Consider the following 18,429-nt stretch of genomic DNA (forward strand, 5'->3'; position numbering starts at 1 on the left):
ATCCATACGTGACTACTGGAAAAGCCATAGCTTTGACTAGATAGACCTTTGTGTCCATAACAGAGGCCATAGCTTAGTCTATATTATCATATGTCGCTACATATAATTTCTCAGTGCTTGTAACACTGTTGGTTATTCAGTTACTGTTGGTTGAAAGGATAAATATAGTAGCAAAAGCAGCTTAAAGGAAGGTTAGCATTTTTGGATCTTTATATAATGTTGGAAATACAGCATCCTTTATCCCTTCTCATCTGCTTTGATTTATATCTGTCTCCTCTAGAGCTCTTTCATTGATCCTACCCTTGGATTTATTGCCCTTTAATCTCATCCATATAAACGTCACATGATTTGTGGGGAAGGGTGGAGGCTTTGATGTTAAACAGACCTGGATTTAAGTTCTGAATTAATAGCTCACAGGTTGTGTGATCTTGAATAAGGTTTGTAAGCACTTGATGTCTGTTTTCTCATCTGTGAAGGTGAGTGTGTCAACCTGCCTGGCGGAGCTGTTTTGAGAACAGATTGGATTGATGAATGTAAGGTGCCTACTCTTTGTAGGGATTCTATAAACAGTAGGTGTGGTTACTATCTGTTTTTCCACTCTCTTTACTCTCTTACTATTTATCCTAATCATGCCTTCCTTTACTGTTCAGAAATCATGCATTTCTAACCCTGGCTATCTGTGAGCAGTCACTGGAATGCTGGGAGTTGCTGGGGAATGGAATACTATGATCAAAATTTCATTTCATCAGGAATCTTATGTCCCTGTGAACATTGATAAAAACTTTAATAAGAATAGCCACCATTTGGCCTTTTAAAATAATACAGAGATAAATGTGAGTTTTCAGGGAAAAAACCCTCAAATTATAAAGCAAAGAATTGGAGAGTTAAATGACAAGTGAAGAATATAAAGATATAGCACATATCTAAATTTATAATTTTTCATTCTCTCTCTCTCTGAATTTATTACAACAGATTCCAAAAGATTGCTGTCACAACAAGACCATTTTCCTGAGTAGATTTAAGCACTCTTTACCAGTATTTTTTTCTTGAAATAATTGAGTTTGCTGAAATAAACTATTCAGCTCAATATTTTTCTTCTCCCTCTAACACGAATGCATTTGATTCCTATAAATCTGAGTGAGGTCAGTCAGGATTTTTTACTTACTTGTTTTCCACATAGTATATGAGCTAGTAAGAGTATATGTTGCATTTATTATAGATCATGTTTTCTATTTGGCAAGATGATTTGAATGATTGAGAACAATATTTTAGCACATGTAACAGTAGGAAAGCAACCAGAAAGGAGAATTGAAGCAATTGTTCCTTACAGTGAGTACTTTAAGTCAATAAAATATTCTGTTGTAATTGAAGTATATGTTTACATATAGCATAGATAAATCATTTAGTATTATGCTTACTGTTCATTCTTATGGTTCACATATGTATATATATCCCTCTCATATAGGTGTATATCTATATCATTTAGTCTTTTCATTTGGTTCTCACGTGATACGTGTATATATTCCCATTGTATCTTTCAGCCTCAAACATGTGGATGTTTTCTTGGTTTTGTGCCGTTTTCATTATTTTGGTTATTGCTAGTATGGACGCAGTAGCCAAGACCACACCATATACCAAATTCACGAAGAAATCTGAGGGAAAAGAGATGCCAAAGGGCCCAAAGCCATCCAGTGGCCTACCTCCAGAAGAAGGAGCCCCCTTCAGAGAAGCGGCTGAAAGGGCAGAGCCAACCCCTGACCCCTTAGTCCTCGATTCCGCCTTTGATGCTGCCACTCTCTTCCCCTCCGAAAACCTCACTCTTGACACTGCTGATTTCTTCTTGAATTGCTGTGATTGTTGTTCATCTGGACCAGGGCAAAAGGGAGAACCGGGACAGACTGGAAAGCCAGGTATTTGAAAATACACGCAGCCATATATTTCCCACTTGTACAAGCTTAGAGTGAGAGGTGGTGGGTTGGTGGTGGATTTGCCTGAGGGTTTCTACACCATCACGCCAGCGGGACAGGCCTAGGAATAACATTGTGACAAATGCAGTGGGTTCCGTTGCCCAGTGTGATAAAGAGTCACACGTGCAGCTGTTAATACTAAACTGAAATGGGAATAAAATTTCAGTTCTTCAGTCACACTGGCCCCATTTCACGTGCTCAGCAGCCACAAGTGGCCAAAGGGCAGCACAGATTCAGAGCATTTCCATTGTTGCAGAAGCTTCTATTGGGTGGTGCTGGTCAGAGCAGAGACGGAGCTTCCCAACAGTAGACTGGAAGGTAGTTCTCCCAATTATGCAATCATCTCAGTGGCTGATATAAAAAGGTGAACTGAAAGTTCTGTGGTCTAGTGAGGATGTGTACTGACTGATGGATTTTTGGAGTGCTATTTGTAGTTAGGATTAGCAATGGAACACCTGTGAGGTAGAGAATAAAGGCAGGATTCAGTGCGCTTCTCACTGAAATTCTGAGGCAGCACTATCTCCTTGCCCAATAGCCTTCATTGAACATCATGGTTAAATATTTCAAAATTTCTAAATATCTTTAATGCATGCAGTATGAATATACTCTCACTTTTATTTTACTACGTTTCAGCTTTCCCATGTCCTACAGCGGTAAATTCAGGGTAAAAGCGAGACCAGAATGTCAGTTTCAAAGCCGCTATTCCCTGACAGAATTACATATAAATATTTGTTGTGTCTTGCCTGAAGGACTTAAAAGTCATAAAATCAGAAATTCCGCATCCTTGTTAAGCTTTTTGTTCATTTCATCCTATTGCAGGTACCTTTTGGGAAATGTGATCAGTGTTTATGCAGAGGTGAAATTGAAGGGGAAGGGAGCTGGGTAGGAGTCTGGGGTCCCAAGATTTCGGAGTTGCCACGACATTACTGGCGACCTAATGAGACTGGGGAAATTATATTATTTACCAGGGTTTCTTTCAGTATCAAGTCTGGCTGGAAAGCTGCTTGGGAGGAGTGGAAGGTCAAGTAAACACAGCTGGTTGCTAAACTGTTTTCTAAGGCTGTAACATCCAGGGCTTTTGTCTTACACTGATGGATTTAGCTAGGCTGTTCTCAGAGCTGAGACTCCAAATACTCAGGACATATATTCTAAAGGTGTGCCACGTTATTGGACTGCCTGGGGCATGCATATATCTTAGTCTGACTAGCTCTGCCATAGACAGACTGCTTGAGAGTTCAGAAGGTCAAGCTGTCATGGTCCTACCTTGGGGAAACTTCATTAGCACTCCAAGTGTCAGTTTCTAAAATAGTAAAATGGGGTAAGAATAATGGCACCTTCTTGGAGTCTTCAAGGGACCTGAATGAGGTCATATATACAAGGTCTCAGTGTGATGCCTAGAATAGAACACATACTCAATAAACTGTGTTTATTTTTCTGGTTAGTTGTAGTAGGAGTCTTTTCTTATCCTGCGCAATATTCTGAACCTGATAGGATCCTATTTTCGAGATTCATAGATATTTGTTCTAGCTTTACCAGTGTTTCAAAAACATTGTTTTCTTGTTTTATTTATTTGTTTAATTGAAGCATAGATGATTTTCAGTGTTGTGTTAGATTCTGGTGTATAGCAAAGTGACTCAGTTTATATATATATATATGTGTGTGTGTGTGTGTGTGTGTGTGTATGAAAAGAAAAAAGTGAAGTGTTAGTCACTCAGCTGTATCCAACTCTTTGCGATCCTCTGGTCTGTAACCTACCAGGATCCTCTGTCCATGGAATTTTCCAGGCAAGAATACTGGAGTGGGATGCCATTCCCTTCATCAGGGGATCTTCCCAACCCAGGGATTGAATCTGGGTCTCCTGCATTGCAGGCAGATTCTTTACCATCTGAGCCACCAGGGAAGCCCATATATGCATATTCTTTTTCATATTTTTTACATTATGGTTTATTACAGCATATTGAATATAGTTTCCTATGCTATACAGAAGGACCTTGTTGTTTATTTACTTTATATATACTAGTTTATATCTGCTAATCCCAAACTCCTAACTTATCCTTCCCTCATCCTCTTCCCTCTTTGGTAACCATGATTTTGTCAAAAGCATTGTACTAATGTGCAATGCTTATGTTGTATAAAAACAACATTAAACAAACTTGAAAATGAAAATAAACCTGCTCAAACCCAACTGTTTATTTTTTTTCATTATCTGTTAGTTCTTGGTCACATGAACACACATACATTACATATATCACATTTGTATCATCTACAGTGATACAAGTAATAACTGTAGACGTTAAAAAGTCATGAGCCTAATTTTACAGTTTCTGAATGAAAGTATTTTGAAGTATACAGCTGTATCTAATATCTTGCAAAGGTAAAATTCCATTTGAAACTTTTATCTCCAGCTTCTTTAATTCAATTATGATAATAGCTACCTGTCACTGTTTCTATTGTTTCCTCATCTATTTGCCATGAAGTGATGGGGTTGGGTGCGATGATTTTAGTTTTTTGAATGTTGAGTTTTAAGCCAGCTTTTTCACTCTCCTCTTTCACTTTCATCAAGAGGTTCTTTAGTTCTTCTTTACTTTCTGCCATAAGGGTGGTGTTATTTGCATATCTGAGATTATTGATATTTCTCCTGGCAAACTTGATTCCAACTTGTGCTTCATCCAGCCCCGCATTTAGCATGATGTACTCTGTTGGGCCATAGAAAGCATCACTATGAACAAAGCTAGTGGATGTGATGGAATTCCAGTTCAGCTATTTCAAATCCTGAAAGATGATGCTGTGAAAGTGCTGCACTCAATATGCCAGCAAATTTGGAAAACTCAGCAGTGGCCACAGGACTGGAAAAGGTCAGTTTTCATTCCAATCCCTAAGAAAGGCAATCCCAAAGAATGCTCAAACTACCGCAGAATTGCACTCATCTTACATGCTAGTAAAGTAATGCTCAAAATTCTCCAAGCCAGGCTTCAGCAATACATGAACCGTGAACTTCCAGATGTTCAAGCTGGTTTTAGAAAAGGCAGAGGAACCAGAGATCAAATTGCAAATATCCGCTGGATCATCAAAAAAGCAAGAGAGTTCTAGAAAAACATTTATTTCTGCTTTATTGACTATGCCAAAGCCTTCGACTGTGTGGATCACAATAAACTGTGGAAAATTCCGAAAGAGATGGGAATACCAGACCACCTGACCTGCTTCTTGAAAAACCTGTATGCAGGTCAGGAAGCAACAGTTAGAACTGGACATGGAACAACAGACTGGTTCCAAATAGGAAAAGGAGTACGTCGAGGCTGTATATTGTCACCATGCTTATTTAACTTATATGCAGAGCACATCATGAGAAACGCTGGGCTGGAAGAAGCACAAGGTGGAATCAAGATTGCTGGGAGAAATATCAATAACCTCAGATATGCAGATGACACCACCCTATGGCAGAAAGTGAGGAGGAACTAAAAAGCCTCTTGATGAAAGTGAAAGAGGAGAGTGAAAAAGTTGGCTTAAAGCTTAACATTCAGAAAACTAAGATCATGGCATTTGGTTCCATCACCTCATGGGAAATAGATGGGGAGACAGTGGAAACAGTGTCAGACTTTATTTTTTTGGACTCCAAAATCACTGCAGATTGTGACTGCAGCCATGAAATTAAAAGACGCTTACTCCTTGGAAGGAAAGTTGTGATCAACCTGGATAGCATATTTAAAAGCAGAGACATTACTTTGCCAACAAAGGTCCGTCTAGTCAAGGCTATGGTTTTTCCAGTGGTCATGTGTGGATGTGAGTTGGACTGGGAAGAAAGCTGAGCACCAAAAAATTGATGCTTTTGAACTGTGGTGTTGGAGAAGACTCTTGAGAGTCCCTTGGACTGCAAGGAGATCCAACCAGTCCATCCTAAAGGAGATCAGTCCTGGGTTCATTGGTAGAGCTGATTTTGAAGCTGAAACTCCAATACTTTGGCCACCTCATGCGAAGAATTGACTCGTTGGAAAAGGCCCTGATGCTGGGAGGGATTAGGGGCAGGAGGAGAAGGGGATGACAGAGGATGAAATGGCTGGATGGCATCACCGACTCGATGGACATGAGTTTGAGTAAACTCCGGGAGTTGGTGATGGACAGGGAGGCCTGGCATGCTGCGATTCATGGGGTCGCAAAGCATCAGATACGACTGAATACCTGAACTGAACTGAACTGACTCTGCATATAAGTTAAACAAGCAGGCTGACAATATACACCTTAACGGACTTCTTTCCCAATTTGGAACCAGTCTGTTCCATGTCCACTTCTAATTGTTGCTTCTTGACCTGCATACAGATTTCTCAGGAGGCAGGTAAGGTGGTCTGGTCTTCCCATCTCTTTAAGAATTTTCCACAGTTTGTTGTGATCCACACAGTCAAAGGCTTTAGCATAGTAAATGAAGCAGAAGTAGATGTTCTTCTGGAATTCTCTTGCTTTTTTCTGTGATCCAACGGATGTTGACAATTTGATCTCTGGTTCCTCTGCCTTTTCTAAAACCAGCTTGAACATCTGGAAGTTCTTGGTTCACATACTGTTAAAGCCTAGCTTGGAAAATTTTCAACATTACTTTACTAGCATGTGAGATGAGTACAATTGTATGGTAGTTTGAACAAGTCTTTGGCACTGCCCTTCTTGGGATTGAAATGAAAACTGACCTTTTCTAGTCCTGTAGCCACTGCTGAGCTTTCCAAATTTGCTGGTATTATGAGTGCAGCACTTTAACAGCATCATCTTTTAGGACTTGAAATAGCTCAACTGGAATTCCATCACCTCCAGTGGTTTTGCTCATAGTGGTGCTTCCTAAGGCCCAATTGACTTTGCACTCCAAGATGTCTGAACTCCAAAATCACTGCAGATGGTGACTGCAGCCATGAAATAAAAAGATGCTTGCTCCTTGGAAGAAAAGCTATGACAAACCTAGACAGACTATTAAAAAACAGAGACATTACTTTGTCAACAAAGGTCCATATAGTCAAAACTCTGGTTTTCCAGTAACTATGTATGGATGTGAGAGTTGGACCATAGAGAAGGTACGGCACTGAAGAACTGGTGCTTTTGAACTGTGGTGTTGGAAAAGACTAAAAGACTCTTGAGAGTCCCTTGGACTGCAAGGAGATCCAACCAGTCAATCTTAAAGGAAGTCAATCCTGAATATTCATTGGAAGGACTGATGCTGAAGCTGAAACTCCAGTACTTTGACCACCTGATCCGAAGAACTGACTCATTGGAAAAGACTCTGGTGCTGGGAAAGATTGAAGGCAGGAGGAGAAGGGGACAGCAAAGGATGAGATGGTTGGACGGCATCACTGATTCAATGGACATGAGTTTGAGTAAGCTCTGAGAGTTGGTGAAGGACAGGGAAGCCTGGCATGCTGTAGTCCATGGGGTCACAAAGAGTCAGACATGACTGAACTACCTACTGGGTGCCAAGAACTCTTAAGCACTTTATTGTTTCTCATCTTTGTAGAAAATGTTTAAAATATTATTACATGTCAATGGATGATTTAATTGCATTTCAGAGAGTTTTATGTAATTCTAGAGGTCATGTAACCTGAGAGTGTTGAACCTGGAATCAAACTCAATTTTTGCAGCTTCCAGCCCCAGCTCTTCAATTAAGTCTAGCCTTCTGGTATTTACACTAAACTAATCAGGATGTAGGTCTCACCTAGATGGAAGAGTAGACCCAGTAGATTGTAACCTTGTAACCCCCTTGTAACCTTGCAGACAGTTGCTTTATGCTCCCTGTGCCGACCTGGACACTGCCCTTTATCATTTCCCTCATGACCACATCAGGCATTTGGGTGTCATGAAGAAGGGGATCATTGCACAGTGACTAACCGCCCTTGCTTGCTTCTGCCCCGCCCCCACCCCCATTTTTCTCCACTACTTTCCTTTCTGCTCTTCCTGCTTTTCTAGACAGAGGAGCTTAACCACCATTTAAGCGTGCCTTCAGCCTTAACCTCCTTTGCAAGCAATTTATTAAAGTGCTTCATCCAAACAAATACAGTGTTCTTTCAAAGAGGAAATTCAACAGATTGAATATAATTTTCTGCATTCCATCAGCATTAATTGTAATAATTAAGATGAAAGATTACAATTTAATTGAGTGCACTTATCTATAGGGTTAACTTTCAAAGAAACTGTCCACAAATTATTCCAGTCAGGAGTTGCAAAACAGTTCCTATGCTTAAACAAGGCTGGGGTTGCAGGAAGGATAACTGTCTTTGGCCTGGGTCTCTGTGTGGCCCAGGTAAGTAGAAGGGATCCAGACTGCTGGGACAAGCAAGGAACTAGTGACGTTATGAACCCCACACCATTTGCCCCTTGGCCTTCTTTACCCTGATCGCTAGGTCTGTTCATGGTCTTGTTCACTGCTGTTTTTCCTGAAATACTCATCTTTTTGTTTTTTTTTTTCTTTTTTTGGTCTTGGAAAATTCTAATTTGTTCATTAGGTCTTAGCTTAATGCCCCCTTATTTTCTCCAGGATGTCTACTCTGATCCCTTAAGTTAATTTTTTTTTAAACCACAATCTACAATAGGAACTTCTTCTTTTCCTCACATTGCTAAAAGCAGTGTAGCCGTTTCTATTTATTTGTGTGGTTATTTGCTCATGTTTCTCTTTTATGGGCTCTCAGCTCCATGGGGGAAAAGGGGCTGCTGGAATGTTGATGGCTGATTCCTGACACCTAGAAGGATGCTTGGTGTGTAGGACTCTGCAGTGGTTCCCGAGTCAGTGCCTAAGAGAAGGAATGGGAAAAGCCACAGTGCTAGGTATTCTGGTTTTACTTCTTATTTGAAAGTGCAGTCCACATGAGCTTAAGAGTCAGATAATATTTTGTTCCTATTGTTTGATATAGTACTGCTTCTCTGAATCATTTGATCACTGCCATGAATTCAGTGACAAGTACTAATGGGCTCAGTTTATCTATTCAGGTAGTGCAAAATTGCAAATCAGACAAAAATATTGTCCTTAGAACTCTGTAATAGTTAATTTTCACCCAGATCTTATCATTAGGACACTGACAATCATTGGCCTCAATAAAGTGACTGCTGTTTTTGAACTAGTGAATTTCAGAAGAGAATTTCCCTGCCCTGATGGCTTTTAAATCTCATTTCCAGGTTTTAAGGGAGAGGCTGGTGATATAGGGATCCCAGGGTCACCAGGAATTGTTGGACCCCAAGGTCCAAAAGGCCAGAAAGGAGAGAAAGGTAGGTGATTATATTCATTTCATGTCGAAACTCAACAGATGTTCTGCATCATTTTTAAGAAGAGCAGCTTGCTAAGTAAATACCAGCTTCTTGCAGGTGGATCAAGTTTTTAAAATGTAAAAACTTGGTAAGACATACTATGAGTTACATTTGATATTAAAATGTTATAAATAGTTTATAAATAGCCAACTGAGAATTTTAAACTTGCCTGGTAATCTCTCTTTCACAACACACACACACACACACACACACACACACACACACCTTTTCTATTTCTCATAGTCCACCTGGCTGACCCAGTGATGGAGCCGCAGGGCACAGAGACTCTGGGGAAGTGTGCTTTTCTATTGTTTTAATTTGCCAACACCTTGCAGCTTGCAGGATCTTAATTCCCTGACCAGGGATCAAACCCATGCCGTCTGTAGTGGAACACAGAGCCCTAACCAATGGAATGTCAGATAATTCAAGGGGATATTTTCCTATATATTACCCTTTGAGTTCTTCTTTATGATGCAAATTAACTTCCTACTAGATAAAACTAATCAGAGCAGGCAATCCTCTAGAATATTCCATTTAGACAAATGGCCTACCTGCTAAGAAAAATATGACATATCCTTTAGCTCTCTCAAATCAGGGGTGGTGTCAATGGTGGGAAGAAAACTGAATTAAAATAGAAGATATCAGGCTAATTGCAGTGACCTTGGACCCATCACTTTACCTCATCTGGATATTGAGGGGACTAGACTAGATATTTCTTTATACTCTGTTTAAAGAAGATTTGTTGTTTTGTGTGCTTTACTAGATCTTTTCCAGCTCAGAAATTCTATAATTCCACAGATTTATCAGCAAAGAGGGTGTCCAGCCCGGGGAAATCCTTGGCTCTGTAAGTGCTTTGAGGTATTGAAGAAAGGTTACAGATTCACTGGGACATTTAGAAATTCCTCAGGGAATACCACCAGCCTGTAGAAATACCATCTATCCATCAAGGTAAATGTCTTAGCCTCAGTGTCACAAGTCAAAAAATCTAATATCATCAATACATCACCCTCTGCATGGCTCAGGAACTGCCTAACTCATTTCTGGTAGAACATTCAGTGAAGTAATTACTCAGAAAAGATGCTAAGGTAAGAGAGAGCCACTTCACACTTGTCAGTTAGGCGATTTTCATTCTCGGAAACATTTAATCCTTCTGTGGCTGAATTATGTTAGCAGAAAGCTCTGTGAAATAAAGATGAGTGATGAACTTCCCCAGTGATTCATACATTTTGGAAGTTAGACTTTTGCAAGTAGAAGGAAAAAACAGGCAAGTATTGTAAAATAAAGTTCTTAAGAATATGCTTTGATGAAGGATCAAAAGTAGAAATTCATTTAGCCAGTCTATAAAGTGACAACTGTACTTTCCTTTTACTTCCACTTAACTTGGACTCTTGCTTAAGACTTACAGTGAAAAAAATAAATGAGTAGAATGACTGCATTTTGGATAATCATTATCTGATTAAGTTCATTGTAAGTCGTTAAACTCTTTAAATGAACTCGAGAATCAGAGTAACTGTGCAGTGAAGGTCAGGATATGAATATTGACAAGGACTGGGAATAGAATTATTCCTTCACTTCCATTCATAGTTACGTTCCCTTGAAAGGTATACAGACATTTTCCTGATGGCCTATGGGTTAATTTCCAAAATTTAAATTTCATGTGGAATGATAATGGAAGAGCCAGCTACTTAGAAAACTCTGCTGACTGGCTTATGGCGGGGTGGCAGGGGTGGGGGGGATGGAGGTGGATTTCTCTAGCTAGTCTTATGAAATTTGGCTGAGTCTTTTCTAATGACTTTTAATTTGGTTTAGGATTTCTTTTTCCCCGGCAAAAATGAAACAAATTATGTTGGTTATATCATAAATAATATGGCTGGCAAATTGATGCCAACCAATATTATATACAATCATGTTTGACTCTGTACAAATTTCTAAACTTTTTCATGCCTAAGCTTCTTCTGTTGACAAAGTGTTGACAAAAACATCTGCTCTTTTTTGATGAGAAATGCTACAGACTTTTGGAAACGAAAAACGTCCCAGGTGATGCAATGTGCTTTGTTATATGAGTTTCCCTGTTATATTAGAGACTGTTTTATTATCAAATAAATGTTAATATTATATTTAAAAAGGTTGAAATGTAAAAATTCATGGTAAGAGTTTGGAACATTATGTGGTGCAAAGTAAATGCTCAATGAGAGTTAGTTATTGCTATTACTATTATTTTTGCTATTATCATTTACAATTAAAATAAATCTAGAGTGGCTGTACTGTAATAAGGCTGGCCTTTGGCCAGGCCCAGTATAAAAGTTCATTTTGTGGTAATACAGCAAATATCTAATACCCCAGATATTTTAATTTTTTTAAAACATGAATTTTCAGTTTTATAATTTGCCCAAAGAGCATATGAAAAACATCCAAACAAAATGAAAATCAGCTTTTCCTTGACGCTTTATGTATGTCAAGGACAATATTTTTTTCCTAAGTGGGTTTTTAGCATGAATAGTTTTAGCTGATTGCAAAATGTTGTACTCTGTGTCAGCTTATACAGTGCGTGGCACTATTTCTCAGGCATTGTGAGGAATATAAAAGAGAGGACTTTTAAACTGTCATTCAAAATTCATAATAGGAAGTGCACAAACACAGATGTATATAATGTAAAGCAGGATATCATGAGTTTTGTATGAGATCTGAAAAGCTACAAGAATGCTGAGGCAAAAGCTGAACTCTGTCCGAAGAGCTTTGGCACTACCTCCAAATCCTTTAAGTGGTTCCTTTAAATGGCTTACCATCAATTGGAATAAAATGTTCCTAATGATGCTCAATGAATTCTTTTCCCATATTGTCTTTACCTTTACACATTTTGATAAAGGAAACACTGGAATGTTAGTTATATCGTGATTAATATAGCTGGAAAACAGCTAATCTTGGTATCACTTTAGGACTCAAGGGAGAACGTGGGGACCGAGGAATGAGCGGAGTTCCAGGATACCCAGGAAAGCCTGGAGAACCAGGTAGCTTATCCGTTCCATTCCGTTCAGTTCAGTCGCTCAGTCATGTCCGACTCTTTGTGACCCCCATGAACCGCAGCATGCCAGGCATCCCTGTCCATCACCAACTCCTGGAGTCCACCCAAACCCATGTCTATTGAGTTGGTGCTGCCATCCAGCCATCTCATCCTCTGTCGTCCTCTTCTCCTCCTGCCCTCAATCTTTCCCAGCATCAGGGTCTTTTCCAGTGAGTCAGCTCTTTGCATCAGATGGCCAAAGTGTTGGAGTTTCAGCTTCAACATCAGTCCTTCCAATGAACACCCAGGACTCATCTCCTTTAGGATGGACTGGTTGGGTCTCCTTGCAGTCCAAGGGACTCTCAAGAGCTTATCAGTATATCTATTGTGTGCGGTCACATGTGCAGTATAGCCTTTAATTTTCTTCCTGTTTGTATTTAAAGTTATCAAGGAGGTCAAAGGGAAATATAAATTATTAATAATCTTCTAATAATTCAGTGTACTGATTGGTGGAATGTCACCAGCACTAGTTTAGGAGTCTGGAGATGGTAGAAGTATCTGAGCTCTGCTCCTCTCTCTAGCTGTCCTTGGGGAAAAGATACCTCAACCTTTCCAGGTTGAGGTTCTTTCCCTGGAAGATTCTGGGTTTTGATGGGCAATGTGGAGATGTATGAGAATAGCTGGATTGGGCCAAAATGCAAAGTGTAATAGAACACAGTGGGCAACTATAGTTCTAATACTTCCTCATCTTAACAGTCAATACACAATATCTAAATATAAGCTATTGCTTTTCAGTAGCATTAGCTCTTCCCCTTATGAGAGAGTAGCTTTATTTGAATGGCTCAGTATAAGAGTCTCCTCCGCGCCACCAGATTTCCAGTTCCAGTTAGGAGGTTCTATTTCCTTTTGTGAGCTCTCTGATAATAGCCTCAGCTGGTAAAGAACCCGCCTGCCAATGTAGGAGATGCAAGAGACGCAGGTTTGATCTCTGGGTCAGGAAGATCCCCTGGAGAAGAAAACAGCATCCCAGTCCAGTATTCTTGCCTGGGAAATTCCATGGACAGAGGACCCTGGAGGGTTACAGTCCATGGGGCAGCAAAAAGTCGGACACAGGCTGAGCACATCCATACACTGATAATAGCATCCTGGTCATACCCTATGTGAGCCTTAACCATGATTTAAATTTTCCATTTCAGGTGGAATTGGTCCTAAGGGGGACACAGGAAACATTGGCCCAACAGGAGTGGAAGGACAAAAAGGCTCGAAGGGGGACCCGTGTGCCAATGGGACCAAAGGAGATAAAGGAGACAGAGGGCCTATAGGAGCACCTGGCTTGAATGGAGAGCCTGGCGCCAAGGGAGAGAAGGGCGAAGTGGGGGACAAGGGCTATGGTGGAGATTCCGGGGAGAGGGGAGGAAAGGGAGAAAAAGGCGAGGAGGGCATTAAAGGAGAGAAAGGCAGCAAAGGAGATAGTGGAACGGAAGGGAAAAGTGGCTCAGACGGCCTGCCTGGGGTGCCCGGTGATCCAGGAGTCAAAGGAGAAAAGGGAGAGTTGGGTCCTCCTGGTCTCGTGGGACCTGCAGGACCCAAGGGCGAGCTGGGGAGCAAAGGGGTCAGGGGGTCGATTGGGAAGAAGGGTTCTCGGGGCCTCAAGGGCTCCAAGGGGGAGGGGGCCAGAGTCCCACGGTCGGCTTTCAGTGCCGCTTTATCCAAGCCCTTCCCTCCTCCCAACGCCCCTATCAAGTTTGACAAGGTTCTCTATAATGACCAAGGGAATTATAGCCCTGTCACTGGGAAATTTAACTGTAGTGTTCCTGGGGCCTATGTTTTCTCCTACCACATCACCGTGAGGGGCCGACCTGCTCGGATCAGCCTGGTGGCCTGGAATAGGAAGCAGTTCAAGTCCAGAGAGACGCTCTATGGCCATGAAATAGACCAGACCTCTCTCCTCATCATCCTGAAATTAAGAGCAGGGGACCAAGTCTGGCTGGAAGTTTCAAAGGATTGGAATGGGGTGTATGTCAGTGCTGAGGATGACAGCATTTTTACCGGGTTCCTTTTGTACCCAGATGAAAACCCTGGCATTTCACCATAATCTTATGTCCTCAACACTCTAGTTTGGGTTTAGTAGAAGTCAAGTAACATTGGGTAGTGCTGTTGGAAAAAATAACCTTCATTATTTTCATAATTATAAAAATAATACAGAAAAATTAAGAAAAAAATGATATCACTTAGGTTGAATAATTCCTATTTTAAGACATCACCTTTAAGAATATTTACACATATTTGAGAGCATGTATCTATTAATTTTGTAGCTAGGTTTTTTCATTTTAGCATTATAATGGCATTTCTTATGTCCTTTAAATAACAATATCTGTATATAAAAATATGAAGATTTATAATAAATATATTCTTACTAAATATTTTCTATATTTCATACACATGTATATAACTCTTCTGTGTGAATATGAGGCTAACAGATGACATATAGTGGGCAGATACTTCTCAAAAATTTTTAATTCTGTTGGGAGGATTGCCTTCCAATGAAACGGAACTAGTCCCATGTTAGTTTAATTCAGGGTGAAAACACAGAAAGAATAATAAAGACTAGTTAAAGTATCTTTAAAATTAATCACTGTGTAAGTGTTTGCTCATAAAAAACCTGTATTATATGGACTTGTGTGTTGGGTAAAAGATAAAAAGAAAGTTGATAAAGATATTGCTTCATCATAGCAAAGATCCAACCAGTCATCTAATTATTGTACTTAGAAGAATTGAATGCCCCCCCAAAGATTCCAGAGGAAAATTAAATCATTATTGATCTAAAATTTAAGCCCTTTCTTTATGGAAGAACATTTAATTTGGATAAATTCTTTGGCTTCATTATAATCTCTAAAATAATTAATTCTGGTTATTCAGTAATAACACTGCTGGAACAGGTGAGTATTGGGAATTCATTTGCAATGTGACTATTTAATACTGTGAATATATAATAACTTAGCAGCCTCATTTTTTTTAAAAGAAGTGAATTTATTGACTCTAAATTGAATTTGGCTTAATGAAGGCATATAGTTATACAGATTTGCAAATCTTGGTGGTCAGATAAGGGACTGGGTGATGGCGGATTTTCTGGCTTTGCCAGATAAACTCTGAAAAACATAATTATTTTTGATAAATGTTTCCCAAACTATATTCAGAGGAAAACCATTACTGGAAGTTGTTTTTATGAGCTACTGCAAAGAATGGATTCTGTGTCAAACAAATGTTGAAAATGTTATATTCTGTCTCCCTTTTAAAGGTTTATAAAGCATGTGAGTGTAGTCCCTGACATTCCCACAGAAAATAAATTTGTTTAACTTTGCTTTATCCAATGATCCTATACTTATTTTGAATACAGAATTCATCAAGCAACATCCCATGGAACAGCATTCTGTAAGATGCCAATTTTGGAAATACTACATTAGTTTCTCATCCAAAGATTACCCAGCAGGCTGGGGTAAAGTTTACTCTCAAGAGTTTGTCCTTCCTTCAGCAAATTCTTCTCAATTTAGATTGTAATATTGCTTTAATTGTGGCTTTGCTTGTATTTGTCAGAGAGAAGGTAAGAATTTTCAAGTGATTAAAATAGTGATACTTGTACTTAGAATTTTCTTTTCCAATTTGAGGATGGGATAGTGAAGAGATTCCAGGAACTTACAGTGTTGTCTCTCTGTATGCTCTTATAATAAAGTAGTGGATGTGATTGAATTCCATTAGAACTATTTAAAACCTTAAAGGATGATGGCATCAAGGTGTTTTGCATTCAATATGTCAGCAAATCTGGAAGACCCAGCAGTGGCCACAGGACTGGAAAAGGTCAATCCTCATCCCAATTCCCAAGAAGTGTAGTACTAAAGAATGTGCTAACCATCAGACAATTGCACTCATTTTCCATGCTAGTAAGGCTCATGCTTAAAATCTTGCATGCTAAGATTCAGCATTAGGTGAACCAAGCTGCATTTAGAAAAGGAAGAGGAACTAGAGATCAAATTGCCAACATTCTGTGGATCATAGAGAAAGCTAGGGAATTCCAGAAAAACATCCACCTCTGTTTTATCAACTACACCAAAGACTTGTGTGGATCATAATAAACTGTTGAAAGCTTTTAAAGAGATGGGAATAACAGACCATCTTACCTGTTTCCTGAGAAACCTGTATGCAGGTCAAGAAGCAACAGTTAGAACACTGTATGGAACAACTAACTGGTTGGTTCAAGATTGAGAAAGTATGACAGGACTGTCATCCTATTTATTTAATCTATACACTGATCACATCATGAGAAATACCAGGCTAGATGAGTTATAAGCTGGAATCAAGATAGGTGGGAGAAACATCAATAACCTCAGACATGCAGATAATACCACTCTAATGGCAGAAAGTGAAGAGGAACTAAACAGCCTCTTGATGAGGGCAAAGGAGGAGAGTGAAAGAGCCAGCTTAAAACTAAATATTAAAAACCCAAGATCATGGCATCTAGCCCCATTACTCCATGGCAAATAGAGGGGGAAAAGGTGGAAGTAGCGACAAATCTCTTCCTCTTGGGCTCTGAAGTCACTGCAGATGGTGACTGCAGCCATGAAACCAGAAAATATTTGCTTCTTGGAAGGAAAGCTAGACAGTGTGCTGAAAAACAGAGACATTACTCTGCCGACAAAAGTACATATAGTCAAGGCTATAGTCTTCCCAGTGGCCACGTACAGGTGTGAGAGCTGGACTGTAAAGAAGATGGAGCGCTGAAGAATCAATGCCTTTGAACTGTGATGCTGGAGAAAACTCCTGAGAGTCCCTTGGACAGCAAGGAGATCAAACCAGCCAATCTTAAGGGAAATCAACCCTGAGTACTCGATGGAAGGACTGATGCTGAAGTTGAAACTCCAGTATTTTGGTCATTTGACGTGAACAGCTGACTCATTGGAAAAGTCCCTGATGCTGGAAAAGATCAAGGGCTGAAGGAGAAGAGGGCGTCAGAGGATGAGATGGCTGGATGGCATCACCAATGCAATGGACATGAACTTAGGCAAACTTTGGGAGACGGTAACAGACAGAGGTCTGGCATGCTGCAGTCCATGGGTTTGCAAACAGTCGGATACAACTGGGCGACTGAACAAAAACAAAGAGCTCTTACAGATTTATTTTTTAATTTATGCCGTCTCCATCTTTGGGTTGGAGGGACTTAGGGAGGCTGAGAGCCAGCTAGCTGAGGAAGATGCAAGAGGAACCACATCAAAGGATGTGATGTAAACGGCAGCTGGGAAGAGGGCCAGTAAGAGCTCAGCAGTTCACACGGAGGCTTTATGATGTCCAGTCGTGTCTTGCATGTGTGTTTGTGATAAACATTTTATAGGAAGTCTGAAGTTAAGAGTTTGGGGTTAAGGTCCAGGATTGGTGGTTAGTTATGAGCTTCCCCCAGGGCATCCCAGCTCTTAGCCTTAGGGATGGCTTTGGGAGGTGGCTTCTAGGTTCTTTATGCCACTCTCTGCTACAAGAGTGAAGTGGCACAGTGGTGTCCCTTTATTTCAACTATACCACGTCTCCCATCCTGTCAGAAGCACAAAAAACAGAGTGTATCTCGCCGGAGTAGTAAACCATTGAGAATTAAACTGCATCTCTGGCTTAACATGACAAAACAAGCTTCTGAAAGTCTCCCCAAGCTGCCCTCCCACATCCTAATGTAACTCACAAAATGACAAGTTTTCTGAAGTTGAACAGGCCAAAAAGCTTGGGTCATGTGATTTTTCCCTTTCACACTTAAATCCAATCTGTCAGGAAATCCTTTTGGTGCTTTCTTCAGGAAGTATCAAGAATTTGATGACTTCTCATATCTCCTTTGCCACTACCCTGATCAAAGCACCATCATTTATGACCTTGATTTTCTTTTTTATTGCAATAACCTCCAAATGGATTTCCCTAAAACACAAGGGGTTCAGGGCCAAAATAAAAATTGTACCAAATGTAATAAATATTTAAATTTTATGAGTCAATCTAACAAAGTTATTAAAAATATTTTCTATCCTCCTACTTTAATGTATAATCTTATGTTGAAAAAGTAAAAAACAATGAATGGTTTTTATTTGACCAACAGTAAGCAAAACACCACAGATGATTGAATTACTATTGTGTGTATATCTGGGTGTTCTATGGGAATGTGTTATTTGG

At 39.9% G+C, this 18,429-nt stretch overlaps 1 protein-coding gene across 1 annotated transcript; it reads left to right on the top strand.

The window, feature by feature from the left end:
- Window positions 1-1,541: 1,541 nt before the first annotated feature.
- On the top strand, window positions 1,542-14,426 carry OTOL1 (otolin 1). The gene is made up of 4 exons (XM_043875507.1): window positions 1,542-1,910; window positions 9,105-9,194; window positions 12,170-12,241; window positions 13,431-14,426. The coding sequence occupies exons 1-4, from the start codon at window positions 1,550-1,552 to the stop codon at window positions 14,327-14,329; spliced, it is 1,422 nt and encodes a 473-aa protein (XP_043731442.1). The 5' UTR covers window positions 1,542-1,549; the 3' UTR covers window positions 14,330-14,426.
- The last annotated feature ends 4,003 nt before the right edge of the window (window positions 14,427-18,429 follow it).

Source organism: Cervus elaphus, chromosome 19 (assembly GCF_910594005.1).
Source record: "Cervus elaphus chromosome 19, mCerEla1.1, whole genome shotgun sequence".
Lineage (NCBI taxonomy): Eukaryota > Metazoa > Chordata > Mammalia > Artiodactyla > Cervidae > Cervus > Cervus elaphus.